The 26539-nt window shown below is 35.0% G+C and overlaps 2 protein-coding genes across 8 annotated transcripts in view; one reads left to right on the forward strand and one right to left on the reverse strand.

The window, feature by feature from the left end:
* LOC149775730 (leucine-zipper-like transcriptional regulator 1) overlaps positions 1–15035 on the reverse strand; it is an 87168-nt gene extending 72133 nt beyond the window's left edge. Inside the window, exons 1-3 of one of the 2 annotated variants that reach the window (XM_089943732.1) lie at positions 14905–15035; positions 7761–7823; positions 2629–2685 (exon numbers count right to left, since the gene is read on the reverse strand). In XM_089943732.1, the coding sequence (XP_089799858.1) occupies positions 2629–2678 (50 nt within the window). In that variant the 5' untranslated portion in view covers positions 2679–2685; positions 7761–7823; positions 14905–15035. Of the gene's footprint in view, positions 1–2628; positions 2686–7760; positions 7824–14584; positions 14784–14904 lie in introns of those variants that run through there. The other variant, XM_089943731.1, reaches the window with a different exon arrangement.
* The window catches only part of LOC149775732 (cytochrome P450 4F2-like), an 88776-nt gene continuing 67343 nt past the window's right edge, over positions 5107–26539 (forward strand). For 2 of the 6 annotated variants that reach the window (XM_089943733.1, XM_089943738.1), the window contains exons 1-4: positions 14802–14941; positions 17113–17298; positions 18784–18931; positions 25658–25830. In XM_089943733.1, the coding sequence (XP_089799859.1) occupies positions 17128–17298; positions 18784–18931; positions 25658–25830 (492 nt within the window). In that variant the 5' untranslated portion in view covers positions 14802–14941; positions 17113–17127. Of the gene's footprint in view, positions 5143–14396; positions 14660–14801; positions 14942–15181; positions 15316–17112; positions 17299–18783; positions 18932–25657; positions 25831–26539 lie in introns of those variants that run through there. The other 4 variants (XM_089943737.1, XM_089943736.1, XM_089943734.1 and 1 more) reach the window with 4 other exon arrangements.

Here is a 26539-nt window from a genome sequence, read left to right on the forward strand (position 1 = left end):
GATGATCTAAAAGTAATGTTATTGTGCAGAAATCATTGGTCTTCTTTCAGTCAGTGACCTTGCCCTTTGACCTTTTGATGCCATTGTCAAAAGCCTTCTTACTTACCCCAAATGCAAGGCAGTCAAAGTCTGGTTGTGGTATATCAAGTAGAATTAATATTACCATATGGAAATCATTCCTGTATTCCTTCAAAGTGACCCTGACCTTTCACCATTTGAACCCAAAATCAATACATTTCATCATTAACACATATGGAAGCCATCCACAAAATCTGGTAACTGTAGATGGCATAGAATCTGAGGTTTTGTGCAGAAACCATTTTCTTAATTTCAGTCAGTAACCTTGACATCTGAACCTGAAAACTGATAGGGTTCTTCCCCCCAGTGCAAGTCATCAACAAAGTGTGATAATTGTTCATGGTGAACAACTAAAATTATTGTGAAAAACAAAATGGTAACGGAGGCACAGACAGATGGACATCATCATAACATAATATGCTGATGGTAGGCATATAAAAAGAACAAATCTCTTATGTATTGAATATGGCAAAACAATAAGAAAATGTTAAGTGATATTGGTTAGTGTTAGTTGGCCAATGAGGTTATGGATGTGCATCAGAAATACACAAATAATATCTCGTTTTGTTGGACTGCATATTCATTATTGCCTAAAATTATTGTTATTTAATAAAGATGCATAACAAACTTTTTTTAGTCTGGTTGGACTATTTCTGTTTTAAAGTATTTTAATCAGTTTCCATTGGACAATGATAATAAAGTGCCTTGCCAAAGGACATAACATGAGGTCTAGTCTGGGAATCAAACCTGGTACTCCTGCATAGGAGTCCAGGATGCTAACCAATTTAGAGTAATGGCAGTGATATTTGATGGTGAATCAGCCTTATTTGTACAAATACGAAAGGTCTTTGTGCCAAGACTGGCTGAAGTTGGTCTGGATTTTTTCTTCTTTTTAAATAAGAATGGACAAAGGATGATGCAAAACAGATGAAAGGCCATACTTTCTTGAGAATCTGAACATGATGCCTTGGCTAATGAATAAAAAAAGAAAGGAAGTAAATTATGTTTCTTTGAAAATGTTTACCTAAATGTTTACATTAACATCAGGAATAGAAATGTGATAAGTATTTTCTGAGAAACATAATTTACTACAAAATTTGATTTCTTTGTCAACCTGATCACATTAGCAATAGGAGAATAATTAAGAGGAATTAATTACACTCCTACATGGGGACTTCTAAATTAAAACTTCTAAGTGAATCACAATGTAGGAGTGTAATAAATGCTTTGTTAAAAGGATTAAATCAGCACAAATGAATGACTTAGTTCATGTGAGGGCAGGGGAAGACCGAGTGGTTTCCGGCACATGGCAACTTTTTATGAATAAAATAAAAAAAAATCTCTGACAAATTCAGTGAAAGTTGAATGGCCATACTTAAGGCAAAGAAACTGCTTGGGCAGCATCCAGAGGCCTGACCTGGTTCAGTTTAGTTCACTGCGTGGACATGTCAAGCAAGTAGAATCTGGACAAAGCAGACTGGAAATGCCAGCCCAGTGATTCAAAGATGTCTCAAATTGAGACACTGCATTCAAATGCCTAGTTTAAAATCCACTGGATTCCATGGAGGCCTATTGACAGAGCAAGCAAATATTAAAAGCTGATGACATCAAAATTATGGGATGCCACCTGGTGGGAAAAGGGGAGTCAATCTATAAGAATTGCTTACCCGTGTCTATATCACATAAGGACAAACAGGCATTTTCACGTTAAAAGGAAGGTTGAATTCCAGAGGTAGCAGAAAGTCAGTCCTAAAATTATGCTTCTGAGTAACATATTTGATGGAAAAATTCATTCAAACTGTGTTCATATACCTCTGACAGCTACATGAAGGATAGAAAGTGTCAGTTTTCAACTCTAACAAGCTCCTCAATGCACCAATCAAATATATCTTCTAAAACCTTTTATCACTAAGGCAGACATTTGGACCAACTGCTAAAAAAACTGTTTCACCCAACTAATTCAGAATGTGCTTTGCCAAATAGGAAATCTGTTAAATTGTATGCTATGCACTTGCTTACTGAGTTCAAATGCTGAAATTTAATGTATAATTACTTTAATTCATTACATTAATCTCAAAATGAGGCAGGAAATGTCCCAAGTTTGCAACATAACTCTATGTATTAGACTGTAAAAGTGTCAGAATTCCCTTTATCAGGTCAAGGACAAACAAATGGTAAAGAGGTGATCATGTGATTATTCAAGCTATGGTTCACACTTTGATTCAATCTGAGCAGTCAACTGAAACCACAGGAAAAGTGGTAATTGATTGATAGTTGTCATTCATTCTGTAACCAGAATCAAAGCTGTCAACTTAAGACAGGAATGTGTAATCATGTTAGGTTCATAACAGAGATTCAGTATACTTAGTTTGGAATGAATTTATAGGTGTAGCCCCCATCATTGGTCAAGAAAGTGTTTCCACAAAGTCTGTTCATAAAGCACGTCTTTGAAAGTCACACAAATAGTTTTATGTTTTCAAGCATGTAAGAGATCCAGTTTTCAGTATTAGACACCTAAAATATTTCATTTTTAAGCAAGCACAGTCCTACCGGCCCCAGGATTTGTCTTTGACATCAAATCGTAGCAGGTCATTCAACATGTTCTTCCTAAAAGAAAAAAAAAGAAAGAGGTTAAAAAAATTACTGGCCTTAACACTACTTTTTTAAATACCATATTAGTATTATCTGTCTATATACGGTCAAATTAATTCAAGACACACCTCTATGCAAAGAAGTACAAAACAAAACTTCTATTCCTAATTTAATTTGTAACATTAACTTCTGTATAAAAGATTCCTGCCCTTAACGAGCAAAACACTGGTTCTTTAATGGTCTGTTATAGATAGGTGTCACTGTGGTGTAATGTTAAAATTACTGCAGACCTTGATGGTTCTTTACAAATGGGTTACACTGTATTGTTATTAGAATGCGGTCCCCTATTGGCCCTATATTGACAGGTGTCATTATGCTTTATGTGATGTTCAATATAAATTAGTATGGTCGCAAAATGGTTCTTTACAGACAGGTGTTTATGTACTGAGTTATTAAATCAATGTGGTCCTTTTACAGACAGATGTCACCTAACTGCAATGTCAAATCATGGTGGTCCTGTCAAATCACTGTGGTTCCTTTACAGTCCTTTAAAGACAATATACTGTATATGATGCTAAATTGAAATTAATGTGGTCCCTTGATGGTTCTTTATTCACAGGTGTCAACATGCTGTATGTGATGTTTAATTTAAATTAATGAAAGCCCTTGATCGTTCTTTATTGACAGGTGTTATTATGCTGTATCATGTAATGTTAAATTTAAATTACTGTGGTCCCTTGATGATTCTTTACTGACAGGTGCCATTATGCTGTACGTAATGTTAAATTTAAATTACTGTGGTCCCTTGATGATTCTTTACTGACAGGTGCCATTATGCTGTATGTAATGTTAAATTTAAATTACTGTGGTTCCTGGATGGTTCTTTATTGACAGCTGCCATTGTAATGGAATGTTAAATCACTATTATGGTCTCTTATAGACAGGTGTCATGCACTGTCACTATATAAGCATCATCAATCCACTTCATTCCACACCAACCGTTGCCATATTAACCAAGGTGAAATGGTGTTTTAAGGTGCCACTCTACAATAATATGTTAAATCAGATTGGTCTCTCAATGATCCTTTACAGACAGATGTCACTGTATTGTTAAATCATTGTGTTCATTTAATAGTCTTTTTTGACACTCAGCACTATACTGTAATTGGAAGTTCTTATGGTCCTTTGATGGTCCTTTATGGACAAGTGGCACTATAATGTAGTTTGAAGTAATGTGGTCCCTTGATGGTCCTTTATAGATTTCTGGCACTGTACTGTAATGTAAAAACACTTGCCATTTAATGGTCATTTATGGACAAGTGGCACTATGCTGTAATTAAAGTTATTGTGAATCTTGATGTTCCTTAAGGACAAGTGACAGTATATTGTAGTTTGAAGTTATTTGTGATCCCTTGATGAACCTTTATGGACAAACATTACTACACTGTAATTTGATGTTATTCTGGTCCCTTGATGGTCATTTACAAATCAATTGTTCATCTGACAGTCCTTTATAGACAAGTGGCAATATACTCTAATTTGAAATTTTTATTGTGCCCCTTGATGGACCTTTAAAAACACATAGCACTGTACTATAATGTAACATCACTGCAGTCCTTTGATGATTCTTTATGGACATGCAGCACTATACTGTAATTTGAAATTATTGTGGTCCCTTGATGGTCCTTTATGGACAAGTGGCACTAGGCTGTAATTTAAGTTACTGTGGTCCTTGATGGACCTTTACAGACAAGTGGCACTGTACTGTAATATTAAATCACTGGGATTCTTTGATAGTCCTTTATGGACAATGGCGCTATACTGTAATTTAAGGTTATTGTGGTCCCATGATGGACTGTTACAGACCAGTGGCACAGTACTAGAAGTCGTTGTGGTCCTTTTATAGTTCTTTATGAACAAGCAGCACTATACTGTAATCTAAACTTATTGTGGTCCCTTGATAGACAGGTGGCACTATACTATATTAAGTCACTTTGGTCCTTTGATGGTCCTTATGGACAAGCAAAACTGTATTGTAGTTTGAAGTTATTATGGTCCATTTGTGGTCATATCATATTTATCCCAGACCTGTATGGTATGTGCCCAACTACAAATAGTATAGACCCAGATATGACATCACTCAATGCACTGGAAGATCTGGGTTGATGATGTGTGCTAAAACCCCAAGTAGAACATAAATTTTCTACTGACCTTGACCTACTATTACATTTTGCAATGACTTATCCAGACCAGGTCTGTATTACAGGTAGGCCTAGATACATGAAACAATATGGTACACTAGTTTTAACTGTGAACACACTCATATACCAGTATCATAGTATCTATGGACTTTATATCATACATTAAAACTGCCTAGACTTAGAAATAGAGTGATAACCTTGTTACATTATCACATCTCACCATTTAAGTACTCATTGCATGAGGAAACTTGTATATTGCTGGATAAACTAGGTGGGTATCCAAGGTTACTTTTGCTTGTCATATTATTGCCTGTGACTGTAGACTAATTTTTCTCTAAATATATATTTTACATTGTAATATGTTTTCCCATAATGATACAGAAACTTAATGTTCTACATGTAGAAATTTTTGTGCAGTGTCTATACATGTTCTACATGTAGAATGCTGTGCAGTGTCTATACATGTTCCACATGTAGAAAGCTGTGCAGTGTCTATACATGTTCCACATGTAGAAAGCTGTGCAGTGTCACTACATGTTCTACATGTAGAAAGCTGTGCAGTGTCTATACATGTTCCACATGTAGAAATCTATGCTGATGTTAAGCCAGCGTCTGTAGGGTTATCAAGTTCACTTACATATTTTCACATATTTGTTACAAACATCACCATACAAAGACATGTCATGATGTGGTATCAATGTCTTGCACACAGTTCATTGTGAGAATTTTAAGACATCAAGAATTCTAGTAGAGATGATAATTTTTGTAAGCTATTATAAACTTTAATCACTTATAAGAACTGTGCATTAAAACTAGCTGTTATCTAATGCTTGGTTACACATCTCCCTTGATAACTCATGCACAATGGGGTCCAAAACAACTGAATGGACTATAAGTGTGCAAGTTACTGAGAGACCTATAATAAATGTAAAAAAGTGATGCCATCCCCACTGGACATTGAGAAAAATCTGGGAGTGGAGTGGGGGACCAGGCTGTTTAATGGCTGAATACTTATTTTATAATCTCATTGGGATTAATTGTCAATCAAGTACTTTTTCTAATGATGTTTGCTTTTCTGCATAAAATACCTTTATTTTCAAGATGCCCCACCTCTGAAAAATCCTGAATATTAAACCAACTGGTTTCAACAACTTTCACATGTATGTGAAAATATTGTGTATTACATCACTGCTTTTTGTTGTTGCTGATTCACAACCAAACAAGATTTATATTTTCAAAAACTTAGGACATTTATTTCGAAAAACAACCATCAGCATCCAAACCCAATTTTATTATTAATTTTTTAGTACAATAGTAATGTTGTTATCTCATTGCAAGTAGAAATGAAGTTTCTTCTCATCCTTAGAAGATCTCTGAGTGCCAATTCAGGAATTTTAAGTCAACTACAAAATCTGGAACTCGCTTCTCCACATTGAATCATTGTGATCAATGAAACAAAGCTTTTTATTTACCCAAATATTCATTCCAATCGATTGCCTTGGTATCTTTGATCACATTTGTGAATGAGTAGGCTAATTTGAGGTAGTTTATATTAGTACATGTACAATAACATTCATATCAAGTGCTTGATCGGCCATTTGAAATGACTTTTCCTGATACACAACAGTGACTATTAACTCTTATGCAGGAAGGATTTACATTCCTCTGTACCTTTTCTTTTACTCCATCCCCATTTGATTTGATACAAAAGGCATAATTCTGTGATCGTCCAAAGCTAGTTTACTTATAATTTTGTGGAATATACAACAAACACCTCTGCAAATCAGACATCAAAATAAAAATAACACGTAATTAGGTTTTGACAGAAATGCTCACTGATATAGCTGTGACGTCAATTTACATATTTCACATTTGAGTACAAGAAGGCATATTGCATATATGATGACTACACTTAAACCGAACTTAAAGATAGAACTCAAACATGAATTTCACTTCAAAAAACTTAATTGGTATCTATTTATTGAAGTGCTGCCTCCAGTAGATGTTAGTGGCATTTTCACTGATTGAAATTTTGTTAAATATTGTTGTTTTTTGGAAAGAAAATTTTAAAAAGTATATGGCTTCTTATCAAAAGTTAAGAATTTCATAATGTTGATTCAAATTCTGGGTGCTATCTACTGTTTTCAACAATAAAAGAAGAAATATATCAAGGTTTCAGTTATCAATTTTAATTTTGATTTTCTTCATGTTTAACCAATAGGTGTCAATTTGGAGGTAATTTCAAGTTAAAAAATACTGGATCCATGCTTGACCCCACATTATAAGTTCCTTCACAAGTTATCAGGGCATGCGTTATCATGGAAGTGATGTAGATGTACAACAGCTTTTCAATCTTGATCACAAATATTCCAGTAACTTTTGTCAATGGCTGTCATAGGGTGACCTATTTGCCTTTTTCTGCACAAACTCCATGTACACTGAATGTGCACTCCTTAAAAATCAGAGTTGATTTTAGAACACTCAAAAAACACAGTATAATAACAAAATGTATTCTTCCATCATAGTTCTTGTCCAGTCCTGCTCAGCAGTTCTCAAGCCAAGAACAGGAATGATGATGGACCTCAAACAAGGTTCTTCACAAGAAAAACCATAAAAAATTGTTCTAATGCCTCATCTAAAGACACTCCAAGTATCCACTGCCCATGATAGGATTAGTATGCTCCAAGGTTTCCAGCCTTTTCTATGCATTTTTATGTAGAAAAAAAACTGTCCCTGGAAAATGCACAAAAGGGAAAACTCAGTTAAATAATATCTGTAATATAGACAAACATAATTAGTCTTCTTCTAAAATAATGTAAGCAAATTAATATCTTATTTTCCCCTGATGATAAGACATTCATTACAAGACTATAGTATCAAGACACTTACCCATTATCTCCTCCAAACACATAGATAGCTTCCTTGTAGGCTACAACAGTGTGCTTACTTCTCCTGCAAAGACAGAATGACACATTATCACATGGACATCAAGTTCAGAACAGTCACATAGCCAATTATATCAAATTTCATTAAAAAAATATATAATAAACCTCCCCAAAATAAACCACCTACAAAATAATTTTTCAAAGATTCATTATATGCATTATGTCTTAAAAGTTTATCCCCATGATTCCAACTTTGCTTGCATACTAACAGCTGCCTCGCTAGGCGCTCAACATTAGGAGGTTAGTATTGTGACTGGTCGGACTGGTGTCAGGATAATGTGACTGGGTGAGACATCATGTTACATGTCTGCTGCATGATGCCCCAGTGCTAGACATCACTATAAGTTGCCTCACAGTAGACATCATAGTGATATGTCTGAAAAATTGTTAAAGGTACATTAAAAATCCAAAACACACAGACACACCAACTTTGCTTGCCCTAAAGGATGGATCAAGTTACCTTAATGGGATGGTGTTATGCATATTTGATTTGTTTTGTCTCTGTGACTGAGGGTAGAGTTTTTGCCTACCTGACTATTGTCATGCTTTTTAAGATATTTACTACAACTTGAGTTCAAGGCCTAACCTTGTTTACCGCTTAGAATGTTCTGGAAGGAAGCAAACTTGTTGACAATTTGACAGAATATTCCATCAAAAATGATGCACAATGAGGGAATTCCAGAACATTCTGTTGCATTCATTCTTGTTGTAAGATCAGTCTATGGAATCATTTTCAGTTATGTCCAGCTGTAATTTGAAAGGATTCATTCATTTAAATTATTCATTAAATTACAAACTGCTCATTGGCTTTTTGGACTATAACACTACCTTAGGATTATTGAAACTCATTCAAGGACATAATGGATTGTATCACTGTGGTACATCAATACATTTAAGAATACTGGTACATCTGAACAGTCAAGACTATTGGTACATCAGCAAATGAATGACTTGGAATTGGAACATTCTATACTTTTGGACTTGTGTAAGACATGTATGATTATTTGAGATTTAATTTACAATACTGGAAATGTGTTCTGTATGTCTATGTTATGTGTATTATTTTCATTATAATAGTTTTTGTAAGGGTCATTTAGTTAATGATATTTTTAATAGAAATATCATATGATCATAGTTTGCTATTTAAAGATGCATCATGTATCAAGTGTGTAGCATGTGTATGATTTGGATTTTTAATGTAGCTTTAACAATTTTTCCATCATACCACTACGATGTCTGCAGTTTGACAGTTTATAGTGATGTTTAGCACATAAGCATGATGTCCCACCCAGTCACATTATCCTGACACCAGGCTGACCAGTCCTCACACTAACCTCTTAATGCCAAGTGCCAAGCGAGGCAGCTGTTAGTACCATTTTTGTAAGTCTTTGGTATGACTCGGCTGGAGATCGAACCCATGACCTCCCACATTTGAGACAGATGCTCTAACCACTAGGCCACCGGAGTGGTATCAAGTGTGTAGAGATTTATTCATAAAGTTCCAAGGCTGAGATGTATTATACCTGAAGTAAACATCACATGATCCAATTTCAGAGGATAAGTTCTAGTGAGAGGCCAAGCTCACCTAGTTCCTGATTAGTCCATGTTAAAAGAGCTGATCTATTGACTGAAAGTGATTTTAAAATGCCAAGATGATTCATTCAAGCCTCATACTGCATTCCCTCTAATGCACATTGGTAATATATATTAAAGAATTATTATGTAGAATTATACATTCTTAGTAGTATTACCAGTCTTGGTTATATTGAGAAGAATTAATTTATTTGATTCAATCATTTGTTGCAATTAATATGCCTGATATATTTCAGATTAATTGGAATAATAGCTTTACAAAATTTACTGTGAATTCATTTAAAGACTATTAGGATTTAATAGCTGGCACAGCATTACTGTGAATTCATTAAAGACATTTTGGGATTATATGATAGTGATTCTTCTATACTGCTGATGCATCAGTATATTACTGACCATCATTCAGAATACCTATGGAATTCATGCAGACTAATCAAAACTTTTGGAATTAAGAGAACATTTAAGACTTTAGGATTTCATTCACCATAATGTAAGATATTTTTAATTCTTTCACTTTGTATTTTAGGGAATCAAATTATATTTTCAAATATACCTTTTAGTGGTTTTGCTCTGTCTTGTTACTTATTTTAAGACTAAATAGTTGGAAAAAAATGGGGTTTTTTTTGAATTTTTCACTTTGCATTACAGAGAAATAAATTATGTGTTGAATTTTACTTAAATTTTTGGTTTTCTGTTTCACTTCTTTCTGTTACTTCGTTTAAGACCTAGAACCATAAAAATTTATCAAGTTGCCCTAAAGAGATGGACAGATGAGTGTGTACACCAGAAGGGATGGATCAGATGCGTGTATACACCAGAAATGATGGATCAGATGAGTGCATACACCAGAAGGGATGGATCAGATGAGTGTATACACCAAAAGAGATGGATCAGATGAGTGTGTACATCAGAAGGGATGGATCAGATGAGTGTATACACCAAAAGAGATGGATCAGATGAGTGTGTACACCAGAAGGGATGGATCAGATGAGTGTATACACCAGAAGGGATGGATCAGATGGGTGTATACACCAAAAGAGATGGATCAGATGAGTGTGTACACCAGAAGGAATGGATCAGATGAGTGTGTACACCAGAAGGGATAGATCAGATGAGTGTATACACCAAAAGAGATGGATCAGATGAGTGTATACACCAAAAAAGAGATAGATCAGATGAGTGTGTACACCAGAAGGGATGGATCAGATGAGTGTGTACACCAGAAGGGATGGATCAGATGAGTGTATACACCAAAAGGGATGGATCAGATGAATGTGTATACCACAAAATACTTCCAAACTTCATTTTAAGTCTTCTCACCATGACTGTATCAATCAAATAATTCCTGCATTTTCTCTCTCCAGAAATACATGGGACTTAGCATTTCTGAGATTACATATATTTTGCTAACTAAATCCTAGTTACCTAAAACTTTATTCCTTTATGTAATATCTGCACTTCTATGGGTATATTGTGATTAGTTATGTCAATTAATCCATCAGTCCATTTGTAATGTATTTGTCCAGCTATACAATTCACTTTAATAACCTGAACTCCATCTACATAAAGGACAGGTGACTATATATGGCATAATGCTTCAAAAGTATTAGATGACGTCAAAAGTTTTGGTTCCTAAATACAGGCCCTTTGAGAAGATGGAGTGGTAGGGGTCAATGGTCACAATTTTATTGGTAATATAACCTGAACACTAACAACTGAGGAAGGGTGATTATATCTTGTCTTATGTTGTATGAGGATAATAGATGACAATGGAAGGTTTTGGAGCAGGGATGTCACGGTGTTTATGGGGGTTGAAGAAGGGTGATAGGGTTTTATAAAATGTTCAGGTATTTCAATTGATTTGATCGCTGTTTTTTTTTAAAGCTGCAGTATAAATGGTGTGAACACAGATACTTACTATGCCTATGTGCTCAGCAGGCATTTTCTGTGGGTGTCAGATCTGCAAGACCCCAAGAATTACCAGTAGGCCAAAGAAGAACTTCCTTGAGTTGCTGTCATCTCTGATGAGCTCATGACCTGCCAAAACCAATAATCCACTAGTCTGGTGGAGAGAGATGTTCTGGAAACCATGCAGCGGAACAAATAGTTAAGCTCTCAAGCAAAGGCAGAACATGTTCCTCATCAATGATGGCTTATATCACGTGAATGCATGGGCCAATTGCATCCAACATGGGACAGACAAGTCTCAGCTTGGCGACTGTCTGGTAGGGCACATGTATATATGAGTCACAAAGGCATGCAACATTAACTCAAATGCCAGGTACCCAGTGCAGGAGCTAACAGAATGTACCTCACTATCAGGGATCCTGACAGTACAGATACTCAGCAGCACACAGAAGAATCTCTGCTGGCCTTGGTGTTACACAGGTCATGTTGTTCTGGGTCAGACACTGAGCAACACACTCCACACCTATGATGCCATTAACCCTCTGGTAACCACCTGGTGGCTCTGTATAGTCAACTTAAGCTGCCCAAATGTGGGGCGTGATCCTGGTCATCCATGATGACCCCATGCAACTGTCTCAAAGACTGATAAAAAATCACATCTCAGGCCACAAAACAGCAGACAATGCCTGCCACGGGCAGGCAGTATGATTATGCTTGCACAGACTATGTGTCAGCCCAAAGTGGTTTCCCAGAGATGCACATAAACAAGCTGCCTATGAGCTTTATATTCCTATAAATCTCTAAGCTGCAACACCAACATGTGCTAGAATTAGTAGCAAAGCTCTTCTTTAAATCAAGGACATGTAGACAGTATCTGTGTCTATGCCAACAATAGTGTCTAAACCACCCTCATTACAGCAAGTATGGGTACTGACGTCTGTGGTGTAGGCCCACCCTTTACTATTTATGATTACTGCTGCCCATATTGTAGTGGGACTTTAAGACTGCAGCTCTAGCCTGCAGACTGGCTGGAGCTGTACTTGTAGACAAGTAAGTTTGATGGTGCCTCCAGGTAAAAGCCAAAAACACTTTGAGACATGCATACTAACAGTGAATATCATCTCCCACCACATCTCTAGGGCCTTAAAAGTTGGACACATCTCCAATAATGAGTTCCATTATGTATGAGTCTGTAAAATACCATCAGCAGAAGGCCAAAATTTGCTCAGAAACCCATAATGTGCAGGTTGCTGAGAAAATAAACAAAAACAATTTCATCTACATGGTGACAAGGAGTCCCTCACTGCTTTCATCAAAATAAGAGTCCCATGATGGAAATGACACTCTACTGTATGAAAAGATTCCAAAACTGAAGATAAGACCATTTCTTCCGTTTAAGTGCTCAATGTTAAAACCATCTCTGATATTTTTCTGAACAATAACAAGATTTTCAAATTATGGTACCCATTTTAGATGCAAGATCATTACCATTGTCATTTTAGACCAATCATTCAAATTCCTTTAATTGCATACTTTGCATATCTGACAATTTTATGCAAGCAGATAAAGTCATTTCATGCATGTTCTTGGTTATGTCGATTTGTTTGGAAAGAAGGGTCTAGTTCATTCATATATCAACTTTAATGTTTTAATCTGCTTCTATGAATAGAAATAAAAAGGACAAAATACACTGCATACATCTCTCCATTCAAACATACATTTTCCAAGTATGAATATATTGCATACAAATTCATGTATGATAATTTGTATACACGTACAAAAATGTCTTTATAATAAACATTTGACAATTTTCTACATGAAAATAAAGTATTGCTAAAATCCAATTTTAAATATAAACAGAAAAACAGAAGACATAATACAAATAAGTGAACAAAAGCACACACATAAAAACGTGTGTGTGTGTGTGTGTGTGTATGCATGTATACATGTATACAGGGGGTCACATTACCAATCAAAGAGGAGGGGGACTAAGTTGCCTAAAAAAATCTAAACTTTGCCATCTTCTGTTACAAAAGCAAAAATGACTTCACCCCGTGATTTAGCAATAGCATAAGTTTTTAGCTCTTTCTTCACCTTAGTTGGTTCAACTGTTGTGTTTTAGCTCAAGGCAAAATGTAGGCATCAAGCCATCAAATGGCTGGTGTTGATATAAATTACACTGACAAACAAGATCCCGCATATTTACAGGCATGTGTTTTGATAGCTGATTGACCATTAACACTCTTCAGAGTAAGTCAGCAACTGTCACAGGCCGATTTCCACAAATTATCCTTTGATGATAAAAACTATCAAGGTCGATGTCTTAACTGTAAGAGTACCCTGGAATTTAGTTCTACAATGTAAGATATATCACATGAAATTTCTGTTTTGGTGCTACATCTTACTGCCTCAATAACACCCTTCTGCAGCATGTTCCAAAGTCAACTAAGAGAAGAATGAGAGATTAAATTTTCAGGAATATCTCATGCACTTGGCAGCCCATATGAGCACTCTTCCACAAATGTAAATCTAATTGATTATACTTAATTTGCTGTCTTGGAATCAAAATCTGACAATAGCAGATGGTTCATCCAGCTGGTTGGGATGTGATGGAAGTCGAGAATGGCAAAATCAGATTAGGTCGAAGAATGTTTCTTTAATAAAGCAAATAAAAATATACAAATATTGAAGAAAGTGTTTAGAATACTTTGTTTGTTTCAATATATTTATCATCCTTCTGACCTGCAATTTTGGTATATCCTGCTTCCATCACATTCCAACCAACTGAAATGTAGGTAAAAGGAACATAAAAACACATCCATTTGTCTGTGTGAGAATTTGAGTTTATTCGACGAAAGTCCATCTAAACCAACATGACTTTAATTTGTGGAAAAGATTCAGTATGTGCTGCCAAGTGTGAGATATTCTTGAAAATGTGTTCTGTCATTTCGATGACAGTAAACACCGGAATACACCACACAAGACTGTTATTAAGGCAGTAAGACGCAGCAAGAAAAACAAAAAAAATATCATGTGGTGCGTCTTACCTTGTAGGACTATCCTGGAACTAAACGAAGTGGGATGACGAGTAAACACCAATATAATAGCCAAAATGCTGCAAACTGACAGGTTAATTGATACATCCAAGGTAGTATCGTTTTACTGAAAAGTTGCCACGGCAAACCTATCAATCGGTGACAGAACAGAAGTTAGAATACAACGTTAGATTTCAGCTTATCGAAGTTTGGGAGAAGTTGATTGAGATACCTTGCTCCCACGAACTCATCGCATTCTGGCATCATCTTCCATCTATGAACGGTTTCAAACGGACCAAAATCTAGGGTAAGACATTCTGAACTTTCAGGCCAGTTATGATCAAACTCCATTCCTGGCAGACGGGCACTTGCCATACTAGTTTGCGAAGTTCACAAAACCGGAAATTTACCTAAATCACTGTGACTGGTTCAAGTGGTAACAGGCTGATTCGGACCATGGCTGATTCGGAACAGGCTTATTCGGATTTTTGGCTGATTCGGACCATGTGAAATATCGATAAGTTTCGTCTGAGATTTAAATGTGACACTTACGTTTGTTTAAGTCACGATATTTCTCATTATTTCCCAGGTACGTTGAGCAGTTCACTATTAACTGCCACACTGCAGACATCGTAGCGATATGACTGAAACATTGTTAAAGCTACGTTAAAAATCCAAATCACACACACTGGGTTAGCTTGCTAATGAGCATAGCTCATCTGAACCTTTTTGTATAATGTTATTTGCACCTAAATGCAAAACAAATGAACCAGACTACACTACGTTAGGTTAGAACTAGGTGGCATTGTCAGTAGAATAGCAGTGTTAATAAGCCTGTTATATAGCCTGTTTGTAAATGGCCATTTATGGCACAAGTCAGTGGTCAAAATAGAATGCAGCATTGCAAATAATTTATGCAGTTTTTGTTTCATGCACAGAAGAGCAAAATGGCACCTAAAATGGGTAAACATTGCTTTTTAGAACCATTGACATCCTGTTAAGTCAACTTGAATGCTGTATGAGTGATTGAAACACTCAGTAATACAGGTATAATTTGGCTAAATATGCAGTTCATAAAGGCAACTTGTGTTGTTTTTTTGAAGAGCACGATTTTAAAATTGAAAAATTAATTCAGAGCTTTGTTTATGTAACAATTTATAGTAATCTCACAGGTCATATATGCGTTCAGCACCGATTATTTTAGGAATGGGTGTCATTTCTGATAAATTGATTCTTCATACCTTTAAATGGCAATTATTTACTTTATCTGGATCCTCATACATTCATGTTCCTTTGGAAGGTCATTATTTACATGCCCCAAGAAGTACATATGGCAAAATCAATGTGAAAGTATGTGGACATTTTTTAACAAGATCAACCTAAAGGTGTGAACAAGTACAATCCGGATTGAATGTCAATTGCTGTAATGTCACAATGAAAACTTTGCATGTTGATAAATAACTTCATGTCATGATGATTAGACTCGATGTACTCATTTCTTGACCCAGTTTAGTACATGGCCAGCATTGTAAAAGTCCATAGCGATAGATAATGTTTGTATGGAAGTTTCCTGATGACAGTTAAGGTGCATAGCATTCAATAATCAGGACTGGATAGACTTTGGTTAAACAACATTAGCATTATGTTTTGAAACAACAGTCTATATTTAAGATGTGCATACATGACCTATATATGACCACTCTGGTGGCCTAGTGGTTAGAGCGTCCGCCTCGGAAGCAGAAGGTCGTGTGTCTGAAACCCCTACAGAGTCATACCAAAGACTTACGAAAATGGTACTAACAGCTGCCTCGCTAGGTGCTCAGCATTAAGAGGTTAGTGTTAGGACTGGTCGGCCTGGTGTCAAGATAATGTGGCTGGGTGGGACATCATGCTACATGTCTGCAGCATGATGCCCCAGTGCTAGACATCACTATAAACTGCCACACTGCAGACATCGTAGTGATATGACTGAAAAATTGTTAAAGCTATGTTAAAAATCCAAATCACACACACATGACCTATATGACTTTTACTATAATTGTCCAACACATTGAAAATTCCCACAAGAGGACAAGCCTTTCCCTAGTGAGTCAGCTTGTGCATTTTTAACTGAATGCAGCCCATGTTGGATTTATAACTGCAACAGTCAGACTTTGTATCTCTCCCCATTAAAGTGATAATAATGATAATAATAATAATAATGATAATAATAAATAGTAACAAGAACAATAGAGAGTCTCCATGATGTACCGCACAGAACTGACTTCTGTTGCATGATTGTTACTTGTTCTTGACTGTGGAAGATTTTTGGAACTTGCAGAAAAAATATTAACATTTAAATCAAGGTACATATTTTCACTCAAGCAGTAAAAATACTTCAGAAATTCTAGAAGTCATTCGTATGGTATTTCGTTCATTTGGCAACTGTTTCAGACCTATTATAATAACTGTGATGAACTGCCAACATCTTTACACGCTTATAAGTCAAGTTAAGCTGCAGCCAACAAAGATCCTGACCTGTTATAGCATAATGCACCTGCAGATCAAAGTCTGTGTTTGCTCTACTGATCACTCCTAATAAACTGCACAGACCCAGATCTGCCGGTGCATAATGTGCCAGAAGATATGTGTCTTTGCAATTTGCAGCTGAACTCATCAAGCGAGTATATATGGTGCTTCTTTTCCTTGAACACCAATATAACATATGATAACAATTAAAATAATAACTTGACTTCTACTGTGGTAATTTTCTTTTTTCAGTTCTGAATTTTCCAGATGCAAATGGAGTTTAGCTGGCTCCATTGGGTACTTGCAGTTGTGGCTGTCATTGTGTCATATGCTACTTTTAAACTGGTTCAGGTTTATGCAAACTTCAAAAAGAAAGTCATATTGATCAACCAGTTTCCAGGAGATGAACCTGAGCTTTTCTGGGGAAATCTGCGACAGGTCTCACATCTTTTAAAATATAGTTTTTGTTAAATTTAATACAGTGGTTTTTAATTTTTTTGGGCACCAACCCAGATTAGGTTTATGGTGTTGGCCTTGTGACCCATCAAAAGCTATAAAAAAAACCCCACTTGGGTTGGAAATTGTCAAAGTGGATCTCAATAACCCACTTAAAACAATGGTGAACCAGTTTAGGGTCACCATCCATAGGTTAAGAACCACTGAGTTAATAGATTCTGTGTACTATTTTGCCGCATCTGCAAATCATAGCAGTATATACAAGTACCATTTTTCCTGTGCATATGTTGGCATTTCTGTGATTTAGCATTATAAAACAGATTGTTCCTTGCATCAGAGAGAGATGTATATATGGCCCATGATATTTAAGAACAACAGCCATAACACTTAAAGATTTTTTTCACCATAGGATTATGGGACTTGCACAGAACAAATACACTATTTTATCCAGGATTCTAATTCAAAAATTAATTTATGCGCATTTATTTCTGATTTGTTCACAGGAATTTTGTTTCAAAAATTCTACCAATGTTGCAAAACAAATCTCCTATGGTTTCATAGTTAATACATTTACTCAGAGTAAAAATGCTATGGCCGGACTGACATTGTTATCTTATATTCCACTAGAAACTAATAAACACATCTTTATCGTTTATATATCCTGTTGCCAGATTAGTTTATCCAGGAGCTTGAGAAGACAAAGTACCCATGGTGTTAACTGGCATTAATCATGTATTACATACCATGATACAGTTTTATGATTGCTGGTGTGTTCATTTTTATCGCATAAAATAATATAGTTTATGATTGCTAGTGTAGTAATCCATTATCACATACCATAAATCAGTTTTATGATTGCTGGTGTATTAATCTTTGATTATATAACTTAATATAGTTTTATGATTGCAAGTGTTAATTTCAAACCCATATCATTTGCAGATGATGTTTCAAATCACTGACCTTAAAAAGAGAAATGGACATTATAATCCAGTATTATTTTGTCTCGTAGTGTAAATTAAACACAGGTCGGTATCCAGTTATTTAGCAAAGATGCATTGGCAGATGTAATACATAGCATTATATACTTATCAATAATTCTTTGAGTGTTCAGATTGAAATTATCATGAAGTGTGAAAGTCAAACTTCGGCACATGTTTATAATATAAAAAATGCTGACCAGTAGTCACAGTTCATGTACAGTGCAGTTGTAAGAAAATATTAAAGATAACATGATGTGTGTTAAACTCACTACATGTGCTTTAAAAAGGTTTAAATAGTGACATTAAAGCTTTTAGAGAAACTTTATTTTCATTTTCACAAAAATAATTTTGCTTCACAAATAGTTGCTTTTTCTATCTATTTCACGAACTAACAATGAAATCTGTAAAAATTTGTATCTCAGAACATTATTTTACATGTACTTCTGTCTTAACAAACTTTTGTGTAAATTATCTTTGCATTTTCCAGTATCCTGGGCCAAATGAGGCAGGGTTGGCTTTCCAGAGAAAGCAGACTGAAAAATATCCCAAAATTGTTCGTGGATGGCTAGGGCCATTCATGGCTTTAATTACTGTTCATCATCCAGATACAGTAAAAATCATCCTTAGAAGTTCAGGTATGAATTAAACTGAGATGACATATTACACCTGATTAGGTATGGATTAAACTTGATATATTACACCTGATTGACACAATCACTTACCTTAGTACAGTTTATATATTTTCATTGTGTCATACTTTGGAAAACTTCGCAATCAACAAATTTTGAAGGATTTTGTTGAAATGTTCCTCTAACACTCATGCATTGAAACAGAAAGTGAGCCAACAAGATCTTGTTGACAACTTTCTCAGTTTTGATGAATAATTTGCAGATTACCTGTCAATAAGTGAACTTATGGTATGGCCCTGTATCCATTACACATCATGAGGTGTGCATCATCTGTTGGCCATAGCACTTGTTTGTCGTCAACAATTGCTTGTTACCACTCTGGAGACCATATTTCTGATCTGATTCAATCAAACTTTCGGAAGGTTATAACATCAAAATCTCAGACACGTTCACTAATAAGCAAGATTTATGCATATGATCTTGCATCTGATTGTCTAACCCTTTTATCACCCTAGAGGCCAGATTTCTGATCTGATTTTGATAAAAAATTTGGAATAGATGCTAATATCATTAAGACTAAGACGAGGGAGATACACACGTACTAATGGGGTCATCATGATTCTGATCGGCTGTGCTTGTCACAAGTCTGGAGGTTATATATCTGGTCATATTTTGATCCGACTTGGAATATATGCTTATATCTTTGAAGACTCAGATGAGATCATTAATCAGTGAGATCCGTGCACATTAGTGACATAATCTTGCATCAGATTGACTGAATTTCTTAGCACACTCAAGGACAGTTTTCTCGTTAGATTTTTCTCAAACTCAGAATATGTGCTTATATCATCAAGGTCTCAGACCAGTTCAGTAATTAATGGGATCATGCATGCTAATGAAGTGATTGTTCATCATTTTGGCTAAGGTTGTTAACATTCTGGAGTCAATATTCCTGATCTGATTTTGATCAAACTTAGAATGTGTATGCTTATATCATCAAGGTCTCAGACCAGTTCAGTAATTAATGGGATCCATGCATGCTAATGAAGTGATTGTTCACCTTTTTGGCTAAGGTTGTTACCATTCTGGAGTCAATATTTCTGATCTGATTTTGATCAAACTTGGCATATATATGCTTATATCATCATCATGTTGAACACGTTTGATAATGAATAAGATGCATGTTTTACTAATAAATTGATTTTGCATGCATTGACTGAGCTTGATGCCACTCAGAAAGCCATATTTCTGATCTGATTTTTAGCAAACTTAAAATCTGTACTTTATCCTCAAGCTCTTGGATAATTTTGAATTTTGAGTGAGATTCACGTATATTAATGAGGTGATGATTTGTCTGATTTGCTGAGTTTGTTACAATTTTGGAAGCCATAATTGGAATATAGTTCTGCTAGAGATAAAAAATATGGGTTTGTATCATCACGATCTTAGACAATTTAGAAAGTGAGTGAGCTCCGTAAATATAATTAGGAGATTTTGTATCTTATTGGCTGAGCTCGTTACCATTCTTGAAGCCATATTTAATATAGGCTTTAATGATCAAGATCTTGCACAAGTTTAGTAATGAGCAGGAAACTACACATACTAATGGCGTCATATTGCATGTGATTGGTTGTGCTTGTTATCAGTCTAGAGACTGTATTTCTGGTCTAGTATTGATCAGTCTTGGTTATTAATCTTGGATCATGTAGATCCTGGATGAGTACAATTAGGAGCAAGTTCCATGCATATTAATGGTCTGATTTTCCATCTGATTGGTTGAACATGTCACCACTCTAGCTACTCTATTTCTGATCCAGAGCTGTGCTAAGAACTGGATCTACACATATAATTGAGGTATCTTGTATTTTGTTTGGTATCTTGTATTATTGAGGTATCATGTATTATTGAGGCATCATGTATTACTGAGGTATCTTGTATTATTGAGGTACCATGTATTATTTAGTTATCTTGTATTTTTGAGGTATCTTGTATTATTGAGGTATCATGTGTTATTGAGTTATCTTGTATTATTGAGTTATCTTCTATTATTGAGGTATCATGTATTATTGAGGTATCTTGTATTATTGAGTTATATTATTGAGGTATCTTGCATAGGATTGGCTGAGCTTCTGACAATTTGAAAGACTGTATTTCTGTCTCATTTTAATAAAACTTTGTAAACAAGCTAATCATTGGATGATTTCTGTCATGAGTGGGACCTATATAGGGGGGATCTTGCATCAGATATTGAGATTTGTTCACCACCTTTTGGATTTATTTATAGGCTTTTGATCAGACTTGAAAATAGGCTTATGCTGTCAAGATCTTGTTTGATTTGGAGTGAAATTATTGCATATTAATGCTGTGACCTTGCATCTATATTTTTAATCCAATTTCTGTAAAACTTGGAAAATAATAATAATAATAATAATGAGGACTTTGTATAGCGCCTAATCTTTAGACGCTGTAAGCCCTTTACAATATTAGACAACACCTATAAGATAAAAAAACATATATAATGATATGATTACAAAAACAAACACCATGAAATTAGAAAACATAAAAAATATGCTGAGAATATTTAAGGTAGGAAACATTATTAGGTCTTTAAGTTTGTTCTTGCAGTCGAAATAAGTGAGTTTTGAGAGCACTTTTGAATGGGATCACTGTGTCTTTGTGTCTAAGTTCATTGTACAATTCATTCCATGTTGCTGGGCCCTGGTATGCAAAAGAATGCTGTCCATATGACTTTGTTTTCATAGTGGGAATAATGAGTATACGATTGTCAGAAGAGGAGCATAAGTACCTTGCTGGTGTGTACAAATGGGGACATCGGATAGGTAGGTTGGACTAGAGTCCGTCAGTGAAACTTAGCACAGAGAACAAATTTTGTGTTTGATTCTGGATCGAATGGATAGCCATCTGTTTATATCGTCAAGATCTTGGAAGCCTTTGTTTATGAACAAAAGACTGTCCATATTACTAAGTTATGTCTTCACCTTTAGAAATAATTTTTATCAGCATATAGTCAAATAGGTAAATTTAAGATAATGAACTTGATAACTTGTGAGATAGTTTACATAGAATGTGTTCTTATAGTACTATGTATGCCTGCTTAGGGAATAGTCAACTCTTAAGTTATGCAAGTCTGGTTAGTGATATCAGGCCCACTTTGGCCTCTTGTTCTTATTACTGCATACACAAGACAAGTTTGTTTGAAAATTTCACTGTTATTTCTAATCATTTCACTCAGTGAAATCACTAAGCTAAGCACAAATTAAGATGACATTTTAACCCATGAGTCTGCCATTTCATTTAAATAGCCCCCCGCAAAATAAAGTTCACTACACTTTGCCTTGTTTTTTCATACCATACCCACTTTATATAACTGCTTTTCATTAATAATCAGAATAAAATGTCACCATTTGTGTAAATGGTTTAATTCATAGAGGAAGGTAGAAAGTTAGAAAAAGAAATGTTATGTTTCGTATTCAGTATGGCTAATTTGATGATCATAAATACCAAATAATTCATTGCTATCTACAGAATACTTTAGAAATTTCAAACATAATGCTTTAATAAACATAATGAAAAATTGTATTTGTGTTCCCATTTGGAACTGAATTATGACTCAGCACATATATATTGGTCCATTACTAAGAAAATGAATCACTTTATGAAATATTTTGTCCTGTATAAACATCGGGAACTTGTATCATGGAAAAAGTTACCAACATTCAATTCTGATCTTTTTTTAATGATGGCATGGGGAAGCAAAATAAGAAAAAAATATTTTTTTATAACGATTTAATAGTATTTGATCAGTATTTTAATCATCTGACATGAAATATGCAAATCCAAAATTTTTAAGTGACTGTTTTGAAATAATACATTTTGCGCTTTTGACATTCACTTCTTTGTAGTTACATCAACTTCGCCCTAGTATTCTGGCTGAAGAGAGAAGTAATTTTGCCAAAATATTTGAGTCCAGCATGGACCCTGATTGAATCACTGAGAATAACTCACTAATAGGTCTCATGGTTTATCATAAGTATGCATGTTCAGTTGGGAGCTACATGAAATTCGCCATCTTTAGTGGTAGTCAAAGTTTATTATACACAACATTTCTGTTTTGATTTTGCATCCATTAAGATTTTGTACTTCTTTCAAATTTTCACTTCTTATAGTTGGCACAGTGTGTTCATTCACTCAACATGAATGTAATCCACAAAACTGTTGCATTTTCTTGACTGTGAAACCTTGAAGTGCTAACGAGGCATGTTCTGCAGTCTGTTCATTGGAGCCCAGAAATTAGCACCTAATGTATGGTCAGTTATTTTCATTATGGTGATTTCATGTTTGAGTTCAAGATGTTTCTTCATTCATATGTCTAAGTTACGATTGGATCAAATGTTCTGCATATTTAGAACATTAAACACACTTAAAGAATTAAAACCATTAATTCCTTGATATACCACTCCCTCAATAACTCGCACCCCGATAACTCATAAACCTGCTTATAATACGAGTCAGGCGTGAACCCCATTATTTAAACTAGAAAATGCAAAACAATATTAGCCCTATTTGTTAAACTTGAAGAAAATCACGATCAAAATTGGAAAATGAAACATCGATGTATCACTGGTTTTAATTGTCAAAAACGGTAGATTGGACCTGGGAAATTTTAATCAACATTATGAAATTATCACCTTTTAATAAGAATTGTTACATGTTCTTTCCAAACAACTTTCTTAGTACACTGTAAATAACTATATTCAAAGAAATTTTGATCAATCAAAATGTCACTTACACCTGCTGGAGGCATTACTTTAATAAATAAATATCAATTAATTAATTTTTATCAAGCGAAATTTGGGTTCTGGTTGTATCTTTTAGTTCAGTTTAAGTGTAATCATCATAAATGCAATATTCCCACTTGTATTCAAACATAAAATGCATCAATCAACCATAACAGCTATGTCCACAAGCGTTTCGCTGAGAACCTAATTAAGTGCCATGTTTTGATATCTGACTTACGGAAGTATTTGTTTTATGGCTGCACCGAATTAAAAGCTGGCCTCTTTTGTATTATCACGTTAATTGCGTCTTTTGTTTCGAATAAAAGAAAAGTTAAAAGGCATGCAAATTTTGCATGCATAAGATCTAGCGACCCCGATCATAAATCGGTTGAACTCATTCCATTTGATCAATCGAACACAGTTATAACTATTATTGTATATGTAATATAATTAATTTACCTTAAATTAACCTACTCATTCATAAATGTGATCAAAGATGACAAGGCCACCAAGCAAAATGAATACCTTGTCAAATAAAGAGCACTGTTTCAGATAGGATCGTTGTGGAGAAACGAGTTTCAGAGAATTCCTGAATTGGCACTTTGAGATATCCTTTAGGACAAGGAGAAGTATCAGTAATATTTGCATTGAAATCATGGCATCAATATATTACTAACTGAGCAATTCAGAAATTTAGTTTTGGCGTAGACAATTGTTTTACATAATAGATGTTACTGGCTTTTGGAAAAAGGAATCTTGTTTCATGGTGTATCAACAGTTAGTCTGGTCTTTGTTTTTAAGATTCCCTGCTTCCAACTTTGTAGCTATTATTGATGCAGGAAACCAGACTAATCAACAAGAACAAAAAGCAATGGCGTAATATATAAATGTTCTCATGTATACATTAAAGTTGTTTGAAACTGGTTGGATGTTGAGCATCTTGAAAATAGATGTAATTTATACAGAAAAAGCGCTTTATTGACAAGTATACTTGAAACGATTATAAAACGAGTTACCAGCCATTAAACAGTACATTCCCCCCCCATCCTGTGGTTTGTGCAATGTCCAACAAGGGATGGAATACTTAGTTTTTGGAAGTCCCTCAGTAACTCGTGCCCTCATTTATAGTGCATTCTGTGTTTTTGGACTGTTGTGCGTGAGTTATCGAGGGAGACATATATAAAAATGATTCAGTTCCAAATATGTTATTCATCTTATAAGAGAATCTGATATAACGGAGTGTTCTTATTTGATAAATTACTCTATTGGCTTCCAGATTAGGCGGTTTATTGTCTAATATTTAACATGATTCCAACTGTATATGGTATAGACATATCTTTGATGTCATATATATTTGCGACATATCAGGGTTAACTTTATCCACTTGAAAGCATGGATTGAATTGATAGTGTACACCCTGATATGCTGCTGCAACATGTGACTGTAGATCTGGGTCTATGCTGTCAAATATATGAATTCTATATAGTAAATACAGTGTATGAAAATTGATAATCAGTATTGTCCCTTGAACATCAAATATGGCATGGTGCAGTTTCCCGATGACAAGGACATATGAAACAGAATAAAACCACTTTTGAGGAAAATGCTACTCTGTAGTTGAGCAGCAATTATAACACAATACTGCTAGTATTTCTTGCTTATTTTGCCATAAAATAATAAGAAAATGCAAAGAGTCCATTCATGTTTTAAAGCAGAAATGCATGATGTGTCTAAAGAAGGCAATTGATATCAATGAAATGTTGATTTGTTTAAGAAAAAATATAATCTTAAATGTTTATGGTTGATCTTGTAAAGGGGCAAATTCATCATCAGGGCAACTGTAAGGAGGGGAGGGTGCAGCTCCATGCCATTTCTTTCAAGGAACAACACTGATTATTGCAACTTTGCTATAGAGACACCACTATGCTTGCAGAGCCAAAGGGTGAGCAGGTTTACAATTTTGTACGCCCATGGCTGGGAGATGGTCTGCTTGTCAGTAGTGGAGAAAAATGGGCCCGAAACAGACGCCTTCTAACCCCTGCCTTCCATTTTGACATCCTTAAACCTTACATGGCCATTTATAACAGCTGTGCTGATGTTCTTCTTGTAAGTTTTGTTTGGGCACCTCTGCATATATTTATGCCATTACTTCCTCCCATGATACAGAACTATGCTACTGCCAGTTTTCAGTGAAAGAACATGTTTGCTTTATCACCTTGTATCTTCTATCACTGCTTGATTTACTCAGATGAACATCTAATATACATTTTTTTACATCACTGATATAATTTGAATTGTTTTTAAATAAGCACCCATATCATTTACCCAAATTTAAGACAAAGAATGATTGCATATTTTTTGTAGTATGATTAGAATTGCAGCAAAATATAGCAACCAGTTTAACGTCATTTATCAATTAACCATACTTGTTATATAAGACTTAGTGTAATTTAAAATCACAACTTCCATAGTGTTTCTTAAGACATATTAAATGGGTAAATGTCAGCAAAACTCATGGGAAAGGGTAGATAACTCTGCCAACATCTTGGTCTTTGATCTTGGAAAGATGTCCAATTGATGAATCAAATTTTACCATAAATACAACAAATAATATGATGTTGTTGTGATTTGGATTTTTAACATAGCTTTAACAATTTTGCAGTCATATCGCTATGATGTCTGTAGTCTGGCAGTTTATAGTGATGTCTAGCATTGGAGCATCATGCTGCAGACATGTAGCATGATGTCCCACCCAGTCACATTATCCTGACACCAGGCCGACCAGTCCTAACACTAACCTCTTAATGCTGAACGC

The sequence above is a fragment of the Sinohyriopsis cumingii genome, chromosome 19 (assembly GCF_028554795.1).
Source record: "Sinohyriopsis cumingii isolate HCF-2022 chromosome 19, ASM2855479v2, whole genome shotgun sequence".
Classification (NCBI taxonomy): Eukaryota; Metazoa; Mollusca; class Bivalvia; order Unionida; family Unionidae; genus Sinohyriopsis; species Sinohyriopsis cumingii.